Raw genomic sequence first — 27694 nt, forward strand, 5'->3', positions numbered from 1 at the left:
GAATAACGTAAGATTTAGGTACTTGAAGTATCTTGTCGAGTCTTTTATAGTGTTTGCACTTTGGATGTTGGAGTAATAGGGAAATTCTGTTGGCTATTATTTTATTTATTTTGTTCTTGAGATTGTGTAGGGCGTTGATTTGTTACTTCCCTTTCGAGTTGAGTGTTTTGTCGTATTTTGTTAAATGAATACTTGTGTCGCTTAACTTCAAAACTGCGTAAATCCATTCTGCTATAAGGTTGATTATATTTCAGATCATATTTTTTTTTGTATATTCAACCTAAAAGCAGCACTTAAATGTTTTAGTTTAGTTTGATGGAAAAATAACAGAGCTAACCTGAAATAAGTTATAATAGTTGGTAAATTTCTTTTCCCTCACTAGCTCGGAAACACGTGTTTTGTCCTTTAATACCAGCGGGTAAAAACGCATTTTATCCACTAGTGGGTAAAGTAATTTGACCTTGAATAAAGTCAAATTAACTGCTTTAAAATTGATAAAAGTAGGTGAATCTAGTAATAAAGATGATTTACCACCTGTGGAAGTACTGGAAGCAGTGATAAACGCATTTTTTGTGTTGTAGTTTCCTCGCTATAGTGAGGGGAAAAGTTTTGTGTTACACTCGGGTGCAAATGTATTTTACTTCTCGTGTGTTAAAAAACTCACAAGTTCAGGATTCTATAGAACAGTTAAACCACGAGCGAAGCGAGTCACTTGCCTGTTTTTCAATTCCACACTCGGCGTTAAAATACAATTTTGCCCCCTTGTACAACAAATAACTATTAAATCTTATTAAAGAGGTGAAATAACTACTATTATACGTTCTTTAATATAACTAAGGTTTATACCTAATATAAGGTTTATACCTAAAGTTTATTCGTTTGTAAAATATATATATGTACCAAATTTTAAGTTAATTGGTTCAGTAGTTTTGGAGAAAATAGACAGACGGACAGACAGGCGCACGAGTGATCCTATAAGGGTTTTCCATTTTGAGATACGGAACCCTAAAAACACTAAATACAGGTATATTATCAACTCTCTGTCAGACAAAGGTCGGCGCCAAAATCACCCAAACTTTTTTGTTTGTTCCTGTTACATCACTGAAAATCAATCTCAAATTATACATGGCGGTAAACAAGACCAAAAATACCATTAACGTAAGCGAATACGTTGAAATAAGCATCACATTCCGAAACACTTTAACGTAAAGTCTAGTCTAAGCGCTCTCTGAGATTATAAAAAGTTTAAACGCATCTCGAGATCTTACTATACTGGTAGTTGAGAGAAATCGATTCTCGCTCGTGGATCAATGGTAACGCTGCCTGGAGTCTCGTTTACGTTTAATGGAACAATGCATCATTCGCCGGGAGCGGCACTAGGCGTTCTCGCTTCGAGTCGCGGTTCGGGCGAGAAACAGAGCGTGAGTAACGCTGCGGGGCACAGATGGGAGCAGATGAGGTACTTTGAGGATGCCAGTAGCAAATTAGTTTAGGAATTGGATGATTCAGACATAATTTGGTATTGTCGTTCAGACATTCTTGAATTTGAATAAATAAATACCGGGGGACACCTTACCGATACCGATTTAGCCTCAAACTAGGCAAATTTTATACATAGAAACATTAACTTAATACATAGAAAATATCCTGACAAGAACAAATCCCTTACCGGAATTCGAATCCAGGACCGCGGCTTAACAAGCAGGGTCACTGACTCCAAGTTTGACTAAGCTAATTCTATAGATTATCATTGTAAAGCTTATATACATAGAGTTAGATTAAGCTAAGTTGGCACTGATTTCGATAGCATGGACTGTTATGCACGTAATTAGTAAATGTCATAATCTCATACAGGTTTGGCATACCCAAAGTAACAATATAGTTGTCAATCTTCATCATCAATGGACGAAAAATTAATGTTAATGGCGTCGTTCACCGTTGTATCAACATCGAATTACTTGGCAAGCAATTGTAATAAACGTCTCTGATTGGTTGATAATGCAATAGATAAAAAAAAAACGTGTTGCAGATGCAGAAAAATTTGCCAGGTATCGCAAATTAGTAAAGAACTTGTATGAAGTTCTATTTTTGAAATTATTACAGTTAACTAAAAGTGAACTGTAATGAAATATTATTATATAGTTGACTAAGTGTCAAAGACTATCTAAAACTGAAAATTCAGCACTTATAGTTTAGTCTGTGGTGTCCTAATTGACAGATTAAAGTCGACGAGTAGAAAAAAGTCTTTTTACTAGTTGATTTTATTTCATGTCACTGAAGCATCTGCCTCCGTCGGTTGTGCAGGTAATACCGCAGTCATTGTGACCGTAACTGGAGCGCAGCCGCCACTGACTCCCGCTGACTGTTTAGAAAACCCCACCCTTGTACTGAAGCATCTGCCTTAAGCTGTTCCGGAGTAGTTCATTGATATAAATAACTAGCTTTTATCCGCGGCTTTGCTCGCGTTAGAAAGAGACAAAAAGTAGCCTATGTCACTCTCCATCTCTTCAACTATCTCCACTTAAAAAATCACGTCAATCCGTCGCTCTGTTTTGCCGTGAAAGATGGACAAACAAACAGACACACACACTTTCCCATTTATAATATTAGTATGGATGGAGTATAATCTTACTAGATTTACTTGAACGATTCTAACCTAGTGAAGAATGTCATTTAAACATAATATACAAGCGTTTGCCCGCGGATTCGTTCGCGTTAGAAAGAGACAAACAATAGCCTATGTCACTCTCCATTCCTTCAACTATCTCCACTTAAAAAATCACATCAATTTGTCGCTCTGTTTTGCCGTGAAAGACGGACAAACAAACAGACACACACACTTTCCCATTTAGTATATTAGTATGGATTTTCAAGAACGATTTAATACTGGACTGACAACGCCCATACAAAAAAGCGCACTCCTGAAATGTATGGGCCTTTTAGGCTTAAAACTAGATGGCGCTGCTCCCAACCTGGAAGTGGCCAAAATCATATTTTCCCCAAATATTTTTGCGTGTTTTTATTTTTTATAAGAACAAATGACATATTTCTTTCTTTTAAAATCATAATATCACATCAATACACATTTTGAAATAAATAAATTTGTATCAAATTTGTAGGAATCAGCAGTGTAGTTATAATAGTATTTAATAGGTGGCGCTAAAAAAATCGAGGTACGATTCTTAGTATGGAGACTGTAAATCCTATATAAAATTATCCTTGATATTTTACATTAAAATCAACAGTTTAATGTTAGTGAAGACGCAATACCATATTGCGGATATTGTTTTGTTAATAGCATGAAAAGCAATGCCAATTACAACTATGATGGCGTCATTGACGCCAGCTTAATTAGTATAAACCCCCCCCCCCCAGTCGAAATGGCCCCACTGAACAAAAGTATTTATGTGTGACGAGTACAATCTGAGTTTTTTTTTACATAGGTATGTCACCGGAAAATGCGTTATGAAATGCCTATATAGAATTAAGAGGCCTCATGAATGTAGTTACGTTCAAAAACTTTTCAACGAAATGATGTCCTATGAATTAATATTCAATTTGAAGCACTCAAGACCCTGAATTGGTTCTCCGAAGTTTGTCCAAGTCCTAATCTTCTGCTGAAACCATTGACTACCGCCCATAGACAGCGCTTAGCAAGGTTTTTGTTCAGTTATAGGTTATCAATTTATCATTGTTTTCGATACCACGGGCCGTAAATTGGAATCATCTCCGCTCGATTTATTATTAAATAAAATAAAGACTTAAAAGAATGTCTAATAGATCTAATCAGCAAATCTAATGAAGATAATCCTACCGACTGCACCATTTCTCGAATATATGTACGAAAATCCTTCATACCTATTTGGAAACAAACAGTTTTCGTGAAAAAATATTTAAGTGATTATTTTGCCCACGTTCATAGTAAGAATAATATAAATAGACATATACATAGAAAAACTTTATTCAACATCACATGAAAATGTTACAAACAATGAAGAAGTGTTACATTAGGATTTTATAAAGTAAAAAACTTAAATTTAGACTAAACATCTAAGAAAATAATAGCACGCTACCTTAAGTCAAAAAGAGACAATACCACCTCAAATACTGCCAACGCATTTGAAACCTCTCCGGTGTTTTACATTTTTAAGGGTCTATCAGCCTCCCCCCTTTATTGCCACACGTGCCAGCGAGTACTTAAAAGCAAGTTTGGTCAGGCCAGCCACATTAGAGCACACGCAAGTAAACGTCCGTAAGGCTTAATTAGGGTCGCCGTCATTGAAAACTATGAGGAGGACTATGTATAATCTGCAATCAATGCTTCGTCTAGTAATCTGTGATCTGTGACAGAAACTCAAACGACAGGATTAGTCCGGTTCGCAGACAAATTCGGTTCGGGGGACACCTCCCTTGTAATGGAGATAGTGCTAGTCCAAACAATAAAGAGGAGGTTATCATTAAGTGGGATGGTGGGCAAAACAGACTCAGTCACCAAGTTCAATCAATTAAGGTGTTTAGAATATACAATTTGGTACAGTCAGCACCAATGCTGAGTTGGGTCCATTTCGTGATGCGCACTTAATGTTCTGTTTTCTGTTTTTGTTCTATTCTTGTATGAACATGTACGTACGTGTTTGTGAGCGTCATGAATAAATGTCTTTTGTCGTGTATCTTTTTTATCAATATTAGTAAGTGAAAAAACGAGCCGAAAGTAGGTATCTATCTGCCATTCTAGATAACTTTTTTAATAACCTAACCACAAAATTAAAATTTTGAAAAAAAAACCCCGATCGCGACATAGTGGACCGATTTTCAAACAAAAAAAAACTAAATCTAAATCAGTTCATCCGTTCGGGAGCTACGATGCCACAGACAGACAAATACACACAGACAGACAGACAGACAGCCAAACAGACAGATAGACACGTCAAACTTTATGACTATGACACCCTGTCGTTTTTGCGTCGGGGGTTAAAAAGAGATAACTGTATAAGTGCTTTTTAAAAGTATCTTTTGAAATATAATTAACAGACAATAATATTGGAACAGTCAAATATTTTGGGAAACGCTTATCTCATTTCACACTATTTCTTTATATCAAAGTTAATTTTGTCTCAACAAGTTTCATTTGCAAGCGCCTAAAAGATAATCATCATGATCACTTATATTATGTTCCTCAAATTTGGCCTCTTCTCATAGAAACAAAAAAGTTTTTTGTGAATAAAAAAAAAGTTTCCAAGGTACAGACACGATTTTATTTTTCCTGTAAAAGGCCATGCCAGGATAAGCTAAGTGAATCTGCCCCCAGCGAGTTTTGGCTTGAATTTTTTTTTATTGATTCGTCTTTGTATTAGTATCGAGTATGCCAAATTTCAGCTCCCAAAACTTTATAGTTTAGTAATTAAAAAAAAAAAACGAAATTTGAACTTTCTTCGATATTTTTTTTTCTGGGCAGCCGATTTCGACGTGCGTCACGTATATTATGCATGTAAGTAGGACAATTATATGATATTAATTTTGTGTTATGTTTCCATACAAAAACTCAAAAAAAAATTAAAAAAAAAAAACATTTTTTTTAAGTATTATCATGCAAGCGACACCTCCAGATTTTTCATCAAAGTAAGCCTCTTTAATAAGCTACCAAATGAATATAAATACTTAATTTTATCTGTGGTAGAACAAGGTGTTTTTTTTAATTGAATACATCACAATACATTTTACTCCCATACACGCTCGTTAAAATTGCTGACAAACTCCAGAGAAACGTGTACGTTGGTCATAAACACTGGCCACTAATAAAAATTTAAAAAAAAATATATATATGAATGTTTTTTTATAAAAAAATTGCGAAAAAAAATTCTTATACAATTTCTATGAAAAAAAAAATTTTTTACATGGTGTTTTTCTGATGCTAATCGATTTCATTCCTATTCAGTATCAATAGTTTCTTAGGGCTCAACTTCCGGTAATGTACTAAAAGCCGAAAATTGTAGGAAACTTTCCACATTTACCCCATAGTGTGTATATGTAGATATCTACAAAAATGAAACTATTTTTTACAAACAGTTTTTTTGTTGCCAATCGATTCCATTCTTATCCAGTATCAATACTTGCTTTGCATTAAAAACCCACAAATCAATGGATACATTTTCCATACATTTTGTTATGGGGTAAATGTGGAAAAAGTTTTCTTCAATATGTGGCTCTTTAGTACATTACCGCAAGTTAAGCTCAAAGAAACTTTCGATACTGAATAGGAATGGAATCGATTGGCATCAGAAAAACACCATGTGAAAAAAAATGTTTTTCATAGAAATTGTATATGAAAAGTTTTTTGCAATTTGTGACTTTTTTTTATAAAAAAAAACATATTCATATATATTTTTTTTTAATTTTTATTAGTGGTCAGTGTTTATGACCAACGCGCACGTTTCTCTGGAGTTTGTCAGCGATTCGTTTTAACCTTTTAACGAGCGTGTATGGGAGTAAATGTATTGTGATGTATCCAATTAAAAAAAACACCTTGTTCTACCACAGATAAAATTAAGTATTTATATTCATTTGGTAGCTTATTAAAGAGGCTTACTTTGATGAAAAATCTGGAGGTGTCGCTTGCATGATAATACTTAAAAAAAAAATGTTTTTTTTTTTTTTTTTTAATTTTTTTTTTGAGTTTTTGTATGGAAACATAACACAAAATTAATATCATATAATTGTCCTACTTACATGCATAATATACGTGACGCACGTCGAAATCGGCTGCCCAGAAAAAAATATCGAAGAAAGTTCAAATTTCGTTTTTTTTTTTTTAATTACTAAACTATAAAGTTTTGGGAGCTGAAATTTGGCATACTCGATACTAATACAAAGACGAATCAATAAAAAAAAATTCAAGCCAAAACTCGCTGGGGGCAGATTCACTTAGCTTATCCTGGCATGGCCTTTAGCATAAAACCAATATTTCGTAAAAAAAAATCATAATGTTTTGTTGGTAAACTTCGGAGATAAGGGGGGGGCGGTATTTTTTTACATTTTCCTTCATAATTATTTTTTTTCCACAACAAAAAATAGTTTTGACATGTACAATTTGAGCTCTTTCTAACGATACCCCACTTGACCTAGTAACTTGAAATTTACAGTTTGGCCCGTTTCCATTTTGGCCATTTTCTATAATTAATATTAATAATTAGGCATATTTTTAAAAATAATAGTTGCAGCTTGTAGAGGTTAAAAATGTTTATAACTGTTCAAAATTTCAAATCGATAGCATAAGTAGTTCTCGAGATATTTAGAAATGTGACAGACGGACAGAGCGTCGCCATAAATCCTTTTGTACCTTTTTGATACGGAACCCTAAAAACCATGTTAACGTTATACGCACACTATTTCAACGCTAATAATATGTTTTTGAGTGTCTACGAAGTTTATATTCGTCACAGAAACACAATTGCCAAAAATATAAATGATTTGGCAGTTCAATCTCACTTGTATGGCACGGGGGCGGAAAAGTTATAAATATGGCTTCCACATCAAAACATTATTGTGAAGTGAAGCACGTGTCGAGTTTTGTACTTGAGGGTGGGTTGCTACAATTTACATACATATAATCACGCCTGTATCCCGTAAAGGGGTAGGCAGAGCACATGAAACTACTAAAGCTTCAGTGCCACTCTTGGCAAAATAAGGGGTTGAAAGAAAACGAAACTGTGGCATTGCAGTGACAGGTTGCCAGCCTACGCCACAATTTAACCCAAATCCCATAGTCGCCTTCTACGACACCCACGGGAAGACAGGGGTGGTGAAATTCTTAACCCGTCACCACACAGGCAACACAATTACAATACAACAATTTACAATTTGTTGGTGAATATTTTTGCATGCGAAGAATATGTAATATTAATTTACATCAAATAACAAAATAATCTTATTTACTACTAGCTTTTACCCGCGGCTTCGCCCGCGTAATAAAAGTATTCTTATTGAAACGTTTACAAAAAATAAGATTTTCATTTGGATCCGTAGGTTTCTTTGTAGGTACATCTGTCCGCGATTATTTCGATTAAGGTAAAGCGGGGCAATTCTCGACTGGGGGGCCATTGTAACTGATCTATTTGCTGTACGGTCAGCCAAGAACCTTACACTGCTTTTTGGCTGACTGTACCTTACACATATTACTATTGTTTTAAAAGAAATTCTTGCAATGATTGTAGAATTGTTACACAGCGACCACAGCGTAGGTAGTAGGTACGAATATGTATGTATTTTACCTATATAAATATTTATACTGGGGAAACTTCATACAACCCACATACAGTATCTCGACGCTATGGTCGGTAGGGTAAAAAGTACTTCCTTGCATTATCGCTTACAATTTTTTCCATTTTGCTTATACTTATTGCAAATGTAAACATATAAAAGGCAAGCAAACAACGATCTTCTTACAGCACATTGAATATAATAGTTATCACGGATGCAGGATACTCGCCGATGCCTACTTACTAATCCCTTCCCGCTGAGCCACCTGCATTTTACACTGCCTAGATAGCGATTGCCGACCGGACTAATTTCCGACCCAAATCCCTATTCTTATCCCCGTCCCTATCTCTATCCTTGTCCCCGTCCCCATCCCCGTCCCGTCCCTGTCCCCGTCCCACCCCTATCCCTGTCCCCGTCCCCTATTTTTATCCCTATCCCTATTCCTATCCCTATCCCTATCCCTATCCCTATCCCTATCCCTATCCCTATCCCTATCCCTATCCCTATCCCTATCCCTATCCCTATCCCTATCCCTATCCCTATCCCTATCCCTATCCCTATCCCTATCCCTATCCCTATCCCTATCCCTATCCCTATCCCTATCCCTATCCCTATCCCTATCCCTATCCCTATCCCTATCCCTATCCCTATCCCTATCCCTATCCCTATCCCTATCCCTATCCCTATCCCTATCCCTATCCCTATCCCTATCCCTATCCCTATCCCTATCCCTATCCCTATCCCTATCCCTATCCCTATCCCTATCCCTATCCCTATCCCTATCCCTATCCCTATCCCTATCCCTATCCCTATCCCTATCCCTATCCCTATCCCTATCCCTATCCCTATCCCTATCCCTATCCCTATCCCTATCCCTATCCCTATCCCTATCCTATCCCTATCCCTATCCCTATCCCTATCCCTATCCTATCCCTATCCCTATCCCTATCCCTATCCTATCCCTATCCTATCCCTATCCCTATCCCTATCCCTATCCCTATCCCTATCCCTATCCCTATCCCTATCCCTATCCCTATCCCTATCCCTATCCCTATCCTATCCCTATCCCTATCCCTATCCCTATCCCTATCCCTATCCCTATCCCTATCCCTATCCCTATCCCTATCCTATCCCTATCCCTATCCTATCCCTATCCCTATCCCTATCCCTATCCCTATCCCTATCCCTATCCCTATCCCTATCCCTATCCCTATCCCTATCCCTATCCCTATCCCTATCCCTATCCCTATCCCTATCCCTATCCTATCCTATCCTATCCCTATCCCTATCCCTATCCCTATCCCTATCCCTATCCCTATCCCTATCCCTATCCTATCCCTATCCTATCCCTATCCCTATCCCTATCCCTATCCCTATCCCTATCCCTATCCTATCCCTATCCCTATCCCTATCCTATCCCTATCCTATCCTATCCCTATCCCTATCCCTATCCCTATCCTATCCCTATCCCTATCCCTATCCCTATCCCTATCCCTATCCCTATCCCTATCCCTATCCCTATCCCTATCCTATCCCTATCCCTATCCCTATCCCTATCCCTATCCTATCCTATCCCTATCCTATCCTATCCTATCCCTATCCCTATCCCTATCCCTATCCCTATCCCTATCCCTATCCCTATCCCTATCCCTATCCCTATCCCTATCCCTATCCCTATCCCTATCCCTATCCTATCCCTATCCCTATCCCTATCCCTATCCCTATCCCTATCCCTATCCCTATCCCTATCCCTATCCCTATCCCTATCCCTATCCCTATCCCTATCCCTATCCCTATCCCTATCCCTATCCCTATCCCTATCCCTATCCCTATCCCTATCCCTATCCCTATCCCTATCCCTATCCCTATCCCTATCCCTATCCCTATCCCTATCCCTATCCCTATCCCTATCCCTATCCCTATCCCTATCCCTATCCCTATCCCTATCCCTATCCCTATCCCTAACCCTAACCCTAACCCTAACCCTATCCCGTCCCCATCCCCGTCCCTGTCCCTGTCCTTGCCCCTGTCAAATTATCATGCTAGGAGGTGAACTTTGAAAAATCCTTCCTATAAGGAACTTCCGTGTCAATTTGAAATCTTGAACCAGAAGTATAGATAAAAACTAAACCTACACTTATGGCTATTTTGGATATTTTAACCCCATTGCACAACAACAGGGGAGAAAATATCTTTTCCACCTCATTAGATTTTAAAATCGTTGTATTTATCGTGATCAGCGACCCGATAAACCATAAAAACGATACCCATATTGTGTTTTTGACTTTACCTCCTTTAGGGGTCAAATTTTCAAAAAACCTGAAACATGTATTTAGTCATATGTCTTTAGGAATCCCTGTCCCTGTCCCTGTCCCTGTCCCTGTCCCTGTCCCTGTCCCTGTCCCTGTCCCTGTCCCTGTCCCTGTCCCTGTCCCTGTCCCTGTCCCTGTCCCTGTCCCTGTCCCTGTCCCTGTCCCTGTCCCTGTCCCTGTCCCTGTCCCTGTCCCTGTCCCTGTCCCTGTCCCTGTCCCTGTCCCTGTCCCTGTCCCTGTCCCTGTCCCTGTCCCTGTCCCTGTCCCTGTCCCTGTCCCTGTCCCTGTCCCTGTCCCTGTCCCTGTCCCTGTCCCTGTCCCTGTCCCTGTCCCTGTCCCTGTCCCTGTCCCTGTCCCTGTCCCTGTCCCTGTCCCTGTCCCTGTCAAATTATCATGCTAGGAGGTGAACTTTGAAAAATCCTTTCTTACGTTGTATTTATCGTGATCAGCGACCCGATAAACCATAAAAACGATACCCATATTGGTTTTTTGACTTTATCACCCCCTTTTCACCCTTTTAGGGGTTAAATTTTCAAAAAACCTGAAACACGTATTCAGTCATATGTCTTAAGGAATCTTCCTGTGAAGTTTCGAATAAAATAGTCAAACTAATCTTGTTTCCCCATACAAACTTTGAACCCCCATTTGACCCCCTTAAGAGGTGAATTTTGGAAAATCCTTTGTTAGTGCTCCTCTACACTACATAAGGAACCTACGTGCCAAATTTGAAATCTATAGGACCAGCGGTTTCGGCTGTGCGTTGATATGTCAGTCAGTCAGTCAATATCTTCTTTTATATATATTTTTGATATTTAAACCCCATTGCACCACAACAGGGGAGAAGGTATTTCACTTCCGCCTCGTTAGATTTTAAAAACGTTGTATTTATCGTGATCAGCGACCCGATAAACCATAAAAACGATACCCATATTGATTTTTTGACTTTATCACCCACTTTTCACCCTTTTAGGGGTTAAATTTTCAAAAAACCTGAAACACGTATTCAATCATATGTCTTAAAGAATCTTCCTGTGAAGTTTTGAATAAAATAGTCAAACTAATCTTGTTTCCCCATACAAACTTTGAACCCCCATTTGACCCCCTTAAGAGGTGAATTTTGGAAAATCCTTTCTTAGTGCTCCTCTACACTACATAAGGAACCTACGTGCCAAATTTGAAATCTCTAGGACCAGCGGTTTCGGCTGTGCGTTGATATGTCAGTCAGTCAGTCAATATCTTCTTTTATATATATTTTTGATATTTAAACCCCATTGCACCACAACAGGGGAGAAGGTATTTCACTTCCGCCTCGTTAGATTTTAAAAACGTTGTATTTATCGTGATCAGCGACCCGATAAACCATAAAAACGATACCCATATTGATTTTTTGACTTTATCACCCCCTTTTCACCCTTTTAGGGGTTAAATTTTCAAAAAACCTGAAACACGTATTCAGTCATATGTCTTAAGGAATCTTTCTGTGAAGTTTCGAATAAAATAGTCAAACTAATCTTGTTTCCCCATACAAACTTTGAACCCCCATTTGACCCCCTTAGGAGGTGAATTTTGGAAAATCCTTTCTTAGTGCTCCTCTACACTACATCAGGAATCTACGTGCCAAATTTGAAATCTCTAGGACCAGCGGTTTCGTCTGTGCGTTGATATGTCAGTCAGTCAGTCAGTCAGTCAGTCAGTCAGTCAGTCAGTCAGTCAGCTTCTTCTTTTATATATTTAGAAGATATGGAACGTCCAACCCTGCGATAATCCTCCTTGCTCCAGGCAAAATAAGCTATGTTAGCCTTACGCCATATAAATTTACGCAAGTTCATGGTTTTTTACAAAAAAAAAGTTTTCTAATGATAGTAAGAGAGTGACTGGCTTGGATGCCAGATAGCCAAAATTAATCAAAAATCTACTAAATACTCGTACCATATTTATTTACTTAATTCAATTTAAATGCTTAATACACTTGCAGTCATCTCCAATTAGGCTAATTCTTAGTTTAAACGTATTCATAGAATCATCTTTTGTAAGCCGAGCTGAGCTGATCACAATGGGCTAACCTCCCCCTCTTCCCCCCTCCGCCTCCCTAGTTAATTGCGCTTGGTATAATTTCTGTGAATGGAAAACATTGGATAGATTATTGTGATATGTACGAAAGGAGATCTATTGTTAGGTCTTACTAGTTTGAGCCTTGTAAGCCTAATTCGTCTTGAAAGCTGAATGAAAGGCAGTTTAAATTCAATTATCTTAAGGTAAGATAAGATAAGATAAGATACATTTATTGATAAAAATTTACATTTTTTACACGTCAAAATATTTCAATTATTAAATTATAGTTACAGAGCTACTTATCATCTTAATTAACAATTTTATTATAACATTTTAATATTCAAAAATCTTATTAACATTTTATACATTTAGGTATACAATTTAATTTGTTACATAGGTAAGTCTTATTAAAATAAAGAAATTACTTTTTAATTAATTACACATATTAACGATCCCTGAATAGAAATTCATTTACAGTGTAGCAACTTAAGTCAATTAACATTGCTTTCAATTTACGAGCAAATATGCTATCAGTCGTGGAGGCGATTATATGATTCGGTAGCGTATTATAGATCTTAACACCGATGACAGCGAGTGATTTTCGAGCCTTAGCGAGTCTACGGCGCGGGACGAGTAGCAGGTGTGCTCCCCGAGTATTCCTACCATGAGACTGACCGCGCGTCAGTCTTGAGGAATATATGTGTTACTAACTTGTCTCATCATCTTCCTTACGTTATCCCGGCATTTGCCACGGCTCATGGGAGCCTGGGGTCCGCTTTTGATAACTAATCCCAAGATTTGGCGTAGGCACTACTTTTTTACGAAAGCGACTGCCATCCGACCTTCCAACCCGAAGGGTAACTAGGCCTTATTGGGATTAGTCTTCCTTCACCGAAAAGCGACTGGCAAATATCACACATTTCGCACATAAGTTCCAAAAAACTCATTGGTACACTGAGAGAAATTTGCATTGTGAATTTAACAAGTTCGAATTTTCAAGTTTATCCGTTTGAATCAGCCAAACGTATGTTTAAAACAATATGTCTCAGGTTGTTTTTAAAATCGACTTGTTGATTCAAATATATTGCCGATTCAAATGACAAGTAGCTTGTTGTTTGAACCAAAGAGCACGTAGGCGCTATTTTAACCAAAAAACTTGTTGAACGAACATGAAAACTGGTTGTATTTTCTCTCAGGTTACGAGCCAGGGTTCGAACCCGCGACCTCTGGATTGAAAGTCGCACGCTCTTGCCGCTAGGCCACCAGCGCTTTTTTCTAGTAACTTGTCTGTCTATTACAAATAGTAGGTATCTACTTAAATACTAAAAGTTACTCGGACTGAACACTATTTCGTGCTTTGTTTTTACAAGAACTGCAGGTGTAGCCATTAAACGTAACAGTTTGGCAAGTTAATTCATGTACAAAATTAGTTTAAGTTGTTTTTTTTTCAAAAAAAAAAAAAAAAAAAAAAGATTTGCTTTCGTATTGTTACGGAAACGTACGAACGTGTCATGCTATTTCAGTCAGTCTCAGTACAATATTGGTTTGATTAACTGGGTGTAACTTTAATAGTCAATAATAATAAATTATAATCTAAAAATCGCTTGTGTTTCGTTTCGGCGTCGACTAAACCAGCCTTTAGAAAAACATAATTTTCACCTATAATTCAGAAAAAATAAGAAATAAAAACACCATGATACTTTCTACTAAGCGGAAAAGAAAGATCTTCCATATTGACTTTATTACAGTCAACCAATCTGAAACGTAGGCCACTGTAGAACCCTTTCATAGTAAAAGTCAAACTGACTGCAATAGCAAATAAAGCACGGTGTCAATACGACACGGTTCTAGAGTGGCCTAGGATTCTAATTGGTTGACTGTACTTCAAAATGTATGTGTATAAATTACTCGTAAGGTCGAATAAAATGTTTTAAATACAGAAAACACAACTTCAGTACATCAATATTCATATAGGTATGATTGTTATATGGAAAGTAGGATCAGTACCTGGGCCATTTTTTTTTCAAAGTTGTCTACCCCACTTTTTTTTTGGATTTGGAAATTTTTATGTGGTTTCCACTCAGAATCTCGAGCTCTTTTAATCCTAATAGGAGAAAAAAAGTGTCCTAAGGTTTTTTCCCATTCCGTTACCATTATTTCAAACATTTTGCATGGCGGTAACGGAATAGGAGGTTTGAAAAATGTATGGAAATCTTGGGACATTTTTTTTCTCCTATCAGGATCGAAAGACCTCGCGATTCTGAGTATGAATCACGTAAAAAATACCCATGTTACAAAAAAAGTGGGGTGGACAACTTTGGAAAAAATGGCCCACCTACTTAAAAATTATTTATGTACTTACTTACATAGAAATAGGGAATCAGTTTGATATTGCAGTGGCATTTTACTTTGACTTTAAAATGTGCCAAAAAAATTGTTATCCTCAACTAGAATTTTCAATAGAGCATGTGTGTGTGTATGCATAGCAAAAACTTATATATATATATAAATATTATACATATATCTAAAAACTATGAGGTATTTTAGCTTGACAAGTGTATGGGAGCCTCGTCTGCCAACAAACCACAAAGTGGTTTGGCAGAAGATATGTAATAGGGTTAAGCTTTACGTTCTGAATAAACGTTTTATTTATTATTATTATTATTTTTTTATTATAACCATTTAAGCAGCAACTTCCACTAAACCTTCAGAATCCGGTGCCTCAAAATCGCTCCACATTTCGTAGCAACATTTCCAAGTGTCAGGGCAGCACGGCGCTCAACCCCGACCCGTGTTTACAAAGGGATTTTAATCCATTTATGAAACGCGCATTTTGAAACCCTATTTAACCGATTTTGCCGGCCTACAGCGACTTTCAGGTTTTAAAAAGAATAAAAACCGGCCAAGACCGTGTCGGGCCACGCTCAAAGGTTCAGTAGTTTACCGTATTTTTCTGGAAAACTACTAAACCTATCAAGTTCAAAATAATTTTCCTAGAAAGTGTTTATAAAGTATTTTTTACATTTTTTAAACAGAAGGCACACTTTTTTTCCTTTAGCAGCGATTATTTTCGAAAATATTAATATTATCAAAAAACGATTTTAGTAAATCCTTATTCATTTTTAAATAGCTATCCAACAATATATCACACGCTGGGGTTGGAACGAAAAATAAATCAGTCCCCCCTGTACATGTAGGGGGGGTACCCCAAAAAAGCATTTTTTATTTTACCACTTTGTCGGCGTGATTGATATACATATTGGTACCAAATTTCAGCTTTCTAGTGCTAACGGTCACTGAGATTATCCTCGGACGGACGGACGGACGGACAGACAGGTATGGCGAAACTATGCGAAACTATAAGGGTTCATAGTTGATTACGGAACCCTAAACACTGATATGGATCTCGATTCGGATTTACAACTTGTTATTATTTTCATCTTATTTTGTGTAGTTCCATGTGCTCTGCTTACCTCTTTAGGGGATACAGGCGTGATTGTATGCACATAAAAACGATACATGCCAATTATCAAAAAGATCATGAAGTCTAATCGAAACCGGTTCAAATTAAAAACATGTTGTATTTGAAAATAGGTACTGAATATTGTTCCTCAAAAATTCTTGATTTTATCTACTTATGATCTAAAGAAGTCCAGTTTTGTCCAGTTTGAAAGAGAGAAAAAAATATCTTCTCGCTCTCACGCATGAAATGTTTTATCTGTGCAATGGACTAATAAGGTAGCGCTATCTGTCATAAACTTTGAGTGTGCCTCTTCATTGCTTGAGGTATTAAAACAAATGCAAGTTCAAACAGGAGACTGTAAGAATCAGCAAAAAAGGCTTTAGCAGCGATTATTTTCGAAAATATTAATATTATCAAAAAACGATTTTAGTAAATCCTTATTAATTTTTAAATAGCTATCCAACAATATATCACACGCTGGGGTTGGAACGAAAAATAAATCAGTCCCCCCTGTACATGTAGGGGGGGTACCCCAAAAAAGGACGGACGGACGGACGGACGGACGGACGGACAGACAGACAGGTATGGCGAAACTATGCGAAACTATAAGGGTTCATAGTTGATTACGGAACCCTAAACACTGATATGGATCTCGATTCGGATTTACAACTTGTTATTATTTTCATCTTATTTTGTGTAGTTCCATGTGCTCTGCTTACCTCTTTAGGGGATACAGGCGTGATTGTATGCACATAAAAACGATACATGCCAATTATCAAAAAGATCATGAAGTCTAATCGAAACCGGTTCAAATTAAAAAAATGTTGAAAATAGGTACTGAATACGTTCCTCAAAAATTCTTGATTTTATCTACTTATGATCGAAAGAAGTCCAGTTTTTGGAGTTGATGCTTTTGTGTGGAAGAGAGAAAAAAATATCTTCTCGCTCTCACGCATGAAATTCTTTATCTGTGCAATGGACTTATTAGGTGGCGCCATCTGTCATAAACTTTGAGTGTGCCTCCTCATTGCTTGAGGTATTAAAACGAATGCAAGTTCAAACAGGAGACTGTAAGAATCAGCAAAAAAAGGTTTGGTTTGAAATCGGTAGGTACCTAGTTTATAAAACTTTTTTAACAAAAAATAAAACCGCCTTCAAAAATAAGCGCGTTACAAAACACGGAGAAACTAAAAAGCAAAAAATAATAAACCTTTGAATTCAGATTTCTTATCGTATTGCAATAATCTAAACATCCAAATTATAAACAAATAAATTATTTTTGCAGTCGGTACCAGACCTGTTCGTCGCCTTGCTATTTATTGCCTGTTTGCCCCACCCAACCATGCGCAGGCTGGCACCGACTCCAAAAATAATTGATTTGTTTATAATTTGGATTTTTAGATTATTGCAATACGATAAGAAATCTGAATTCAAAGGTTTATTATTTTTTGCTTTTTAGTTTCTCCGTGTTTTGTAACGCGCTTATTTTTGAAGGCGGTTTTATTTTTTGTTAAAAAAGTTTATTTATTTGTTGATTTTTAGTGGTTCCTATTGATATTATATGTATCAGTCCGAATACATGTACACTAGTGAAAGAATTATCCTTTAACTCCTAACCATTGAGGAGTTGACCTTCCATCATCAGCTCAGCCACATAAAATTATTACCATCAGGCGTAAGTACTGGTTTACCTTTGAAAAATACACTAAAAACATTACATGTGCCTATAACATTTGAAGAGTTCCCTCGATTTCTCCAGGATCCCATCATCAGACCCTGACTTGGTGCCAATGGGACCATCTCGGGGTTATACCCGTTCGATCAAAAAAAAAATTTTGAAAATCGGTCCACAATTCTCGGAGATATCGAGGAACATACATACAAAAAAATAAAAAAATAAAAAAAAAACATTCAGTCGAATTGAGAACCTCCTCCTTTTTTGAAGTCGGTTAAAAATTATATTTACTCGTATCATCTGTAAAAATCTAATTGTCCTCTTGTTATATTGTTATATTATTTTAGAAACCTAACTCGATTACGCCTCTAAAATCTGTTCTGACGGGAGTTGAAGTTGAGAACTTTCAACTCGGCTTAGGGCTGACTAAGTGTTGTTTTCGCCTGTTCACTAATAGTAGCGCAAACTCTAATATTGGTTTTATTTTGCATAATTTTGTATGCTGAATTTCGAAAGTACTCAGTGGTGATTTTTTTTATGTTTTACTTACCTGCACACAATTCCATGTATTAGATATACAAATAATATAATATAATATTATTAGACGTCTGGACTACCTAATACACTTTGAATATTTATTAACAAACAACAGTGGATTCCTTCTTTAAAAAACAGGTATTATAGAGAAAACTCGTCTGATTTCTTTAATGTAAAAATTGCTAAATATTTAGAAGACTAGTGAGAATTTTTATTAAAAATATCATAAATCAGACATGTTTGGGGTTCACTGTCTCTCGGCAGTTTTGAAGACCCAATACTTTGTCCAACAACATACTTACCCGGCGTATTGGTGTGATAGAAAGGGACAAACGAACTTTATCGGCTTGATGACTTTAGTGTACGTTTATGAATAAGGGGGTTAAAATTTGTAGCAGTTTCTGATCTCTCTCCGGCCATTTTCGATAATGCAGAACCACAGACTACTACTGAAGTGCTCACCTGCCATTTTCAAGGACTAATTTTTTTTAAACATACCCTTTATTATCCCAACGTAATTAAATAGCAATTAGAATAAACAAAGACACCTAACAACGCCGCTGACACATCAATATCCAGGCAAACTCAATGAAAGGCCTCCTCGAGCTGCCAATCAAAATTAATTGCGTGAGCAAAGTGATGCTAAATTAATTTTGTTCAGAGATAGAATCCGATATTGATGTACGGGGAACTGTCGCAAAAATATCGAGTGGCGAGAAAATTGCTCGCGTATTTAATTAGGTGCTGGGGATCTTGTTTGCAGTTGCGGGAAACGAGTTTTTTGACCTTATTTTATTGAGAGCTCACTCTTTTACACAGATGATAAATAATTAAATATAATTATTTATCTTCATCATCATCATCTCCTTGTGCTGCCTTAACAAAATGTACATATATAGGTACATAAATACAAACTCGTCGGTTAGAAAGAGACAAAAAGTAGCCCATGTCACTCATTATCTTTTCAACTTTTTCATTTTCATTTCTTTCAACAACTATAATATTAAGAATGAATATTTTAGCTTTGTTAAAACATAATAAGTCATATTACTATCTCCAAAGGCCATAGCCATCAGATTTTTTTGGTCAACACCACTTTTTTTGTAACATGGGTATTTTCTGCTCGATTTATACTCAAAATCGCGAGGTCTTTCGATCCTGATATGAGAATAAAAGTGTCCTAAAATGTCCATAGATTTTTCCAACCCTCCATTCTGTTACCGCCATATAAAATGTATGAAAAATGGGAACGGAATGGAAAAAATCTTGGGGTACTTTTTGGACATATAACAACAGCTTTGGGACACATAAAAATTTGCAAAATCCAAAAAAAAGTTGGGTGGACTTTGAAATAAAGGGCCCAGCTATCTTCCACGCACGTTGTCAATACCCAAAACCTACATTTTTTTACAGAATCCTGAGATTCGGAAGCGCTTTGTAACCAACTCTTTGTATTTTTATTTCTATTGGTAGGTGACGGGTTTGTGATTTTTGGCCGGCACGTGTTCCGCTGCGAGCGTTGACGGAGCTGAGACATATTTCTTTTTTAATTAAGCTCGGCGTTCGTTTGTCGAATGTTTTTGACGTGAATTAGGTCACAGGGAATTCTGTTTCTTTTTTTTTTCATTTTGTCGACTATTGAAATTATTACTTGCGAAATTTCAAACATATTTTTAATTATTATTAGGCACGAATAAATAGTATTGAAATTGTAGCACCGCTCACAACCTTTCTGTTTGAATGGTGGGTAATTCCTTAAAACAATAAGTCTGCCTTTTTGTACTGTAACAATTTTATTTTGTACAATAAAGGTTAATTAATTGAAGAAATAAAAATTGTTTTACTTTTAACAGACGGAGTATGTTATGACTTATATCGTTCCAAACACTTTCGCTACCAAGAACCCGACTGTCGGGTACACCGCTCGTAGAAGCGTAGCCGATTACATGGGTTTCCCCGTATGTAGCGAAAATGTCGTAGCGCCGCGTAGAGCCCGGTTTCGAAAGTGTTAAAAATATGAACAAATTGTACAACTCGAATGAAACAGGTACCTACAATGAAAAGTCTTACAGACTCCTACCCTACCTAATGCTCTTAACATAAAATAGTCTAAAACAGCTGTACTAAATTGCATAAAATATATATTTTAAGCACAAAAGTGTATGAAATATATGCCACTTTCAACACTACGTTCGCGCAGTCCCCTGTCGTGCTTGTTCCTTATTACATGGACTGGTAATCTAGCTGCTGACTAGCAACATCTAAAATACCTATTGACAAAATAAAAAATGTAACACAAAAATCTATGCACGATCTACTTTGTCATTTACAGGGTAATGACAAAGTAGAAAAAAGCATTTAAAAACCCTACATAAAAATCTATTCCCCAAAACCAGCTCCCACAGGCTTCCCGCGCACTTGCGCAGTAACGAAAAAATTAAAAAGCATTGTTTGGCCCTGCAACCATGGCAAGCGTGCGCGGGAAGCCGGCGGAAGAAACCTTTGCGTCAAAATAACGGAAATAGTGTGAATTTCACGAAAAAAGTAAGTGCATGGTCGTAGAATGTACGAGTATGCAACGGTATTTAACTGAGTCAAAAATACTTGTGGCATCTTTATTAACAATTTTCGACTTCACCTCAAATTTTTACCCACGCCACTCGCCTTTTTTGACCTCCTTTTTAAAATACTCCGGTTGCATAACTAAAATACTATTACAGAAGCCATAAAAATTTCATTTTATTTACCAAAATATCGTGGAAATATTTTCAAGTTGCTACAATTCCTGACTTCAATTGTAACAAAGAAGTTTATTACTCCACGGTGGCGTTCGCGACTCGCGATATTAATGGTGACGTTTATTGTAGATGCAAATTCAGAGACGGGGGCCAAATGTAACACTTTGAATGTGAAATAAATCAAAAGTTGAGTAAGTGATTCTGAGACATTTGGATACAATGTGAGAGTGGAATTCTTAGCAGCTGACTATTTAGAATGGAATGACGTTATAAGTTGCACTGTGCCATGTATGATTTAAAAAATATATCATTAGTTCGCATGTAAATACTATTGCCTGAGTATTAACAGAAATAAATAGAATAATAGTTTTAGCAGAAATTAAAAATGCAGGCAGTGCCCACCAATTTTTTTAAAACGTTAAGAAAATGGCTCCTTCTATGTCATAAAAGAGTTCTTTGACCTACCAACTAACTTATAATGGAATAACATAATTAATTATGTATAAAATCAAATTAACAAATCTAAATGACATATCATACGTAATATAATCAATGAATGCATCTTTCAATTTAATATTCGAAATTGTATTTGGACTGAAATTGTATATAATCTGAATTTAATTGCTGTTAAATAGTTTATGGATGAACGTGTAATATTTATAATATTATTAATAAAATGTCTATGTCTATGTATATGTCTATTTTACTTAGTACAGTATCTATGTCTATTTTACTTAGTACTTGTCGTTGTATTATGGTTATTATTTATGTTATTATATCCTGTAAATTATACATATTTGTTCCGTTTGTATGTAATGGAAGGGTTGCCACGGAAGACCAGCGTCAAAGTATCCAAAAGGTACCTTGACACCAAGCTGAGTGGAAACCTTTTTCAGTGACGTTTTATTTCAATTTTTGTGACATCTTTTTGTAATTTATATTGTTTAAGCGTCCTGAATAAAGTTTTTTCTATTCTATTCTATTCTATTATAAAAAAAATATGTTCTTTTTTAAAATTCGGTTATGAATTTATGTTGCCCAAGTTGTATTGTACTATTTACAGTAGGTACAGCTTTGAAAAGGAAACATAAGGGTTTCTTCAGAAATATTACAAAAGTAACCACCACCAATTGCAACAAAAATTGCATTGTCCTGCAACAGGCCACCTGCACATAAGCTGCGTTTACGGCGCTAAGCCGATTGAAACACATCGCGATCGAACGCGAGCTCACATTCGTGAGTTTTGACGGCCGTCGGTGATCCCAGCGCACCCACCTGTATGGGATAGCAAACTGGATTGCCATGCAGTGCGGCGTAAACATTGTTGAAAGTAATCAGTAATCATTTATAACTTTTTATAAAATGGATGTCTAGATCATGCAGTCAGATTTCTATAGAATTCCTATGTGTTGTCTTGGAAACGTCTGTTTAGGTTTTGTTCGAGTATGTAGTTATGTTAATCCTCGAGGCTACAGTTCTGTTTCATAACGGACTCTCGTCCCCATGTTTGTCGCATGTAATCACACCTGCCATAACTTGTGCGGATTCTCAGATAGTTAAATACCTAATGTTATTTTGGGAATTGTTTTCAATCAATCTGATAATGGTGTCCTGTTTATTACAACCATTTATTTGAATACACATAAACATTACTCTTATCAATATCAAGCTAAAGTGAGGTTTAACGCAGGCTACAGTTTTACCACGTCCAGTGCCCACCTAGGGCAACAGTTACAATTAACAAGTGGTAGTCAATGTCTTGACAAGTTGGAAAGAGACTTCCGCTTGTAACTTGTAACTTTCAGTTTTGAGAAATGGGCCCCAGCCGGCGTATTATGATTCCAATTTTATCACTTATCCACGTGGATAAAGCATCCGTCACGCTTTGGCATGTCAGTGTGAGAGTGACAGTTGTCTTAACCACGTGGATAAGTGATAAAATTGGAAGCATGCTACGCTGGCTGAACGGGATACCCGGTTGGGATAGTGAACCGGACTGATTTTTAATCCAAGCGAATCTGGCCGGACTCATACGGCTGTGTTGTAATCTTTACCTGTAAGTTGGTTCATAATAAATGAAATGAAATGAAATACGAATGTAAAAGACTTGGACCATTACTTATATGAACACAATTTCTTAGAAGGATAATATTTCGCTTAAATTATGTGCAACTATTAAATATCCCCTAAGAACTTCGAACAAGTCCTCTACTGTCTCCTAATTTTCTGAAGGACCTGCTCAAATCGAAATAGAATAATATTATGATAATTCCGAAGTTATGATCAACAAACAAACAAATTATGTTCTGGACTCCGTTTAGGTATCTGGTTCATTTAAAGTTTCTTCCTAAATAATTCCGAGCGTGCCAACTTATTTCTAACTCTAAGAAATGCGGAGTTGCACGAAATTGTTTTGTTTTTGAGTTAAAGCCCGGTGAAGTTTAAGGCTTGAGTGGACGCTCGGAGCGGAGCGTTCAGCGGAGCGGGCGTGCGTGCGTCTACCCTATGCAGCATCGACTCAGGACACTTGTATTATGTGCTTCAATTGTTTGACATACACGCCGTACTGCCCGCTCCGCTGCACCTGCACGCTCAATATCAGTCAGGACTTTTATTTATTCGGTTGTTGTTTAGCTGAATAAGAAAAAAAAACGTTTTATTGGGTTTATTCATATTACTGATTAACGTTTTAATTTTATAGTATTACACTTTGATTTTGACAAGAGTCTGCTCATGATCGGGACAGGTGGCGATCTCTCATTTCGGAGGCCAAGATTTACTTTGGATCACTGAGCCATAATAGTTAGTTAGTTACTTACATTTTATCTGTTGACCGGTTGTATGGTTTTTTGTAACCTTGCTATAATACAAAATATCTTTTGTTCTCAGGTGAAGTCGAGCGGCTACTACGCGAGTACCGACAGAACCAGGAGCTAGTGCGGAACATCGGAGCGCACTACTACCAGATCATCTACCCCGTGCAGCTGCGTCACCACGAGAAGATGGGCATTTCTACGCGCGAGGTCAACGCGCAGAAGGTGAGTTGTCCCCAGGTGGAGTGGGCAGTAGACAGAACCAGGAGCTAGTGCGGAACATCGGAGCGCACTGTTACCAGATCATTTACCCCGGCAGCTGCGTTACCACGAGAAGATGGGCATTTCCACGCGCGAGGTCAACGCGCAGAAGGTGAGTTGTCCCCAGGTGGAGTGCAGCAGTAGACAAAACCTGGAGCTAGTGCGGAACATCGGAGCTGCTGGCTGCATAGCGATTATGAGGGTACATAATCCCAATATTGATTTAATAATTTATTACTGTTGTGATCTGATGTCACAAATTTGGAAATTGAATATGCTGATTGGTGCAAGTGAAAACAGGAATCGTCGAGCGTGAGATGAATGTCAATCACGAAAGGGGTTATAAACCATATATTTTTTTATATTATTAAGAATTTTACTCCATTACCTTTCATGATTCGTCAGTTTCGATAGATAAGAAAAGTTTTGTCTCGTTTTAAGTACGAATTACAATTATAAATTTAAATAGATATCATACACGAAAGAAAAAACGACAAGGCCCACTGACACACAAAAAATATTCAATAAAATAATTTAATTTGTTCCCTAGTTTTACAAATTACAAGAATAACAAAATAGGTGCCTTAAGTATATTTGGCAGTTAAATAACATGGATATACTTACGTGCATTAAAGATACACACGTTCATGGCATGGGTACATGGGCAACATATACCTATCCATAAGCTTAAAATTTAACAAATATAACTAAGGCTAAAAAATCCATGCTTTGCAGCACCTTATCTTAAATTCTCAGTTCCTTAATGTTTCTTCGATTTAGCCATCTAAATTCTGCATACAATTTCAATACTAACACGAGCCATAAACCTATCTTAACCTTTCGTATGCGTCTGTCAAAAAATTGTCATTAATATATTAGTCATAATAACTACATGTTAAAGTTGAAACAATATGGAGCAGATCTGCTCCTAAGCATACGAGAGGTTAATACCCCACGAGTCGCAGAAACTCGTTACTTTCTCAAACGGCTAGCGAGTAATGGCGACAGTTTCGGTAAAAGTGTTCATAGTAGTCCGGGAGACATAGAGGCGATATTTGTAGTTACTCGAGCGCTTTAGATTAGGATAAGAGTGTAGCTTGCTATCCTTTAGCCGACTTTTAGCACTTTTAGCCGTCTATCCGAGCTGTTAGTTGCTAGACGGACGGACGGAATGGTTAAACGGACTGTTAATTTAATAATTGTAATTATATCACAATAAATCTAAGATACTTGTACGCATTCAGTTTTTTTTATTAATATAAATTAGGTACCATGACGTGCTAAGTTTAGGTAAAGGGACGGTTATGTAACTGCTATAGCTGTGTCCCTTTCTCTCAACCTAAACTGAACGTCTTTAGTACGTCATGGTAACCCCCCAGGTTTTAATTTGAAAATACGTGAAATTTGTAATCGTCAGCACTTTTCATGCAGATAATTTGTTGGATTTACCTATTACAAAAATAATACTTGGATAAAAATCACTAAATCTAAAATCTTTCTAATGCTTTCATGTTCGTTAAAAAAGAAAATTTTATTTAAACTTTTTTTCCAATCGTACGATTCCACTAAGTCTCTACGCCGTTCGGTTTAAGTAACTAAACATTTAGCGTCGCCGGCTCCCCAGCTAAACCGCCGCGATATTTAATGATTAATGTGCCACTCGCGGGACAACGCACGACTCGTAAGGGGCGAAGTTTGTTTCTGACGCGAGAACGTGATGGAAGCCTGTAGTATTAAAACTGTTTTTGTGACGGTTTTATAAGTTTTATTGTGACTTGCAACTGTATAGTTTAAAATTCAAATAGTTATCCACAAACATGTACCATCTGTGCCTAATCATTGTGGTTTCAAATAAATTTATTAGAACCTTTTCTGATAGAAAAATATATTTACATAAATACAAGTGAATAATGTATAAATACAAAAATACAAATACAAATAATTTATTATGAATAACATAAATGTACCTACATTGGTTATTCTTAAATACTACGAATTTTATAAGGGATTATTTATACAAATGCCTAAGCTAGGATAGTTCCTGTGTTTCAGGCAAAAACAAGGACTTAATTGGTAAATTATGCGGGGATGTTTTAGCCAAATGTATTTAATAAGTATGCTACTTTTAAATTATTAATAAAAACAGGAAAATCGAGTTTGCAACAGCGGGTTAGTCTCAATACGTACATACATACATACATATAATCACGCCTGTATCCCATAAAGGGGTAGGCAGAGTACATGAACTACTAAGTTTCAGTGCAAATCCTGGCAAAAAGAGGTTGAAAGAAATCCCAATTGTGACATTGCAGTGGTTGCCAGCCTCTCGCCTAAGCCACAATTTAACCCATATCCCACAGTCGACTTCTACGACACCCACGGGAAGAAAGGGGGTGGTGAAATTCTTAAAAACCCGTCAACACACTAAAACAGTATTTGCTCAATCACCAGCTTGTGTGTTTACGAATAAAAACTTTTCTATTCTATTCTATTCTATTCTATTCAATGTACTTACATATAATATTATTGTTGTTTACGTTTAAATTTTAAATTACGACAATACTTACAAAGTGAAAAGCAGGTAATTCTGCAATATTCTTGTAAATAATTTATTATATTACTTTGAGAAAGTGAAAAACAGGTAATCCTGCAATATTCTTGTAAATAATTTATTGTAGTACTTTGAGACTCTCAAGAAAATTCGTGAAAGTGTTAATAAGACTATATCCACAAACATTACAATATAAATGAAAAAATAATAGTAAAACACATCTTTCAAACGGCGTAGGTACTTTAAAAGAACAATTTTCGTATCGCCCTAACAGACAATAATAATAGAGGTAATTTACGAAATGCTGCGAAACAAAAAGAAAAAGCTATGATTAATAGCACATAGTTCCCCGGGGACAAGTGACGTGTTAGTAACATACTAATAATATAAACGACGTAAGAGCTAGTAAACATGTATGAAGTTACGACGTTTTAGCCAAGTGTTGTGTGTGACATGTTATATGGTCGCACTGTGTCTTTTGATATGTACACTTGTAGCGTGGTAGGCAATTTTTTAAGTTTTATTGTGAAATGGTTTACGATCCACTTTGTGTTGCTTCAAGGATGTGATATTTTGTGGTTTATTAATTTTTAGATGTAACTTTTTTTCGATATAAAATTATTGAATTGAATTTAATTGAATTAATATACATATGTGGCCGAAAAGCTTCAGTTTCAGTCCAGTTTCTAGTTTCGAATGAAGCTCACTAAAATGACATAAGTTATATTCGAGCTAATCCGATGATATTAGAGACAAATAATGACTAGTTGAATTCGGAATAATAACAATGTTTCCTATTTCTTTGTGTTTCATTCGCCTTAGTGTTTAGTTGCCTGTTAAATAAAATTAAAGACAAAAATATACATACATACATATAATCACGCCTTCCTATCCCATAAAGGGGTAGACAGAGCACATGAATTTCTAAGTTTCAGTGCCACTCTTAACAAAAAGGGGTGAAAGGAATCCAAATTGTGACATTGCAGTGACAGGTTGCCAGCCTCTCGCCTACGCCACAATTTACCCCATACCCCAC

At 36.6% G+C, this 27694-nt stretch overlaps 1 protein-coding gene across 1 annotated transcript in view; it reads left to right on the plus strand.

The window, feature by feature from the left end:
• LOC125227776 (disintegrin and metalloproteinase domain-containing protein 22) overlaps positions 1-27694 on the plus strand; it is a 670866-nt gene that overhangs the window by 256977 nt on the left and 386195 nt on the right. The window contains exon 3 of the mRNA XM_048132103.1: positions 23923-24071. Coding sequence (XP_047988060.1) covers positions 23923-24071 — 149 coding nt within the window. The remainder of the gene's footprint in view (positions 1-23922; positions 24072-27694) is intronic.

The sequence above is a fragment of the Leguminivora glycinivorella genome, chromosome 7, assembly GCF_023078275.1.
Source record: "Leguminivora glycinivorella isolate SPB_JAAS2020 chromosome 7, LegGlyc_1.1, whole genome shotgun sequence".
NCBI classification, from domain to species: domain Eukaryota; kingdom Metazoa; phylum Arthropoda; class Insecta; order Lepidoptera; family Tortricidae; genus Leguminivora; species Leguminivora glycinivorella.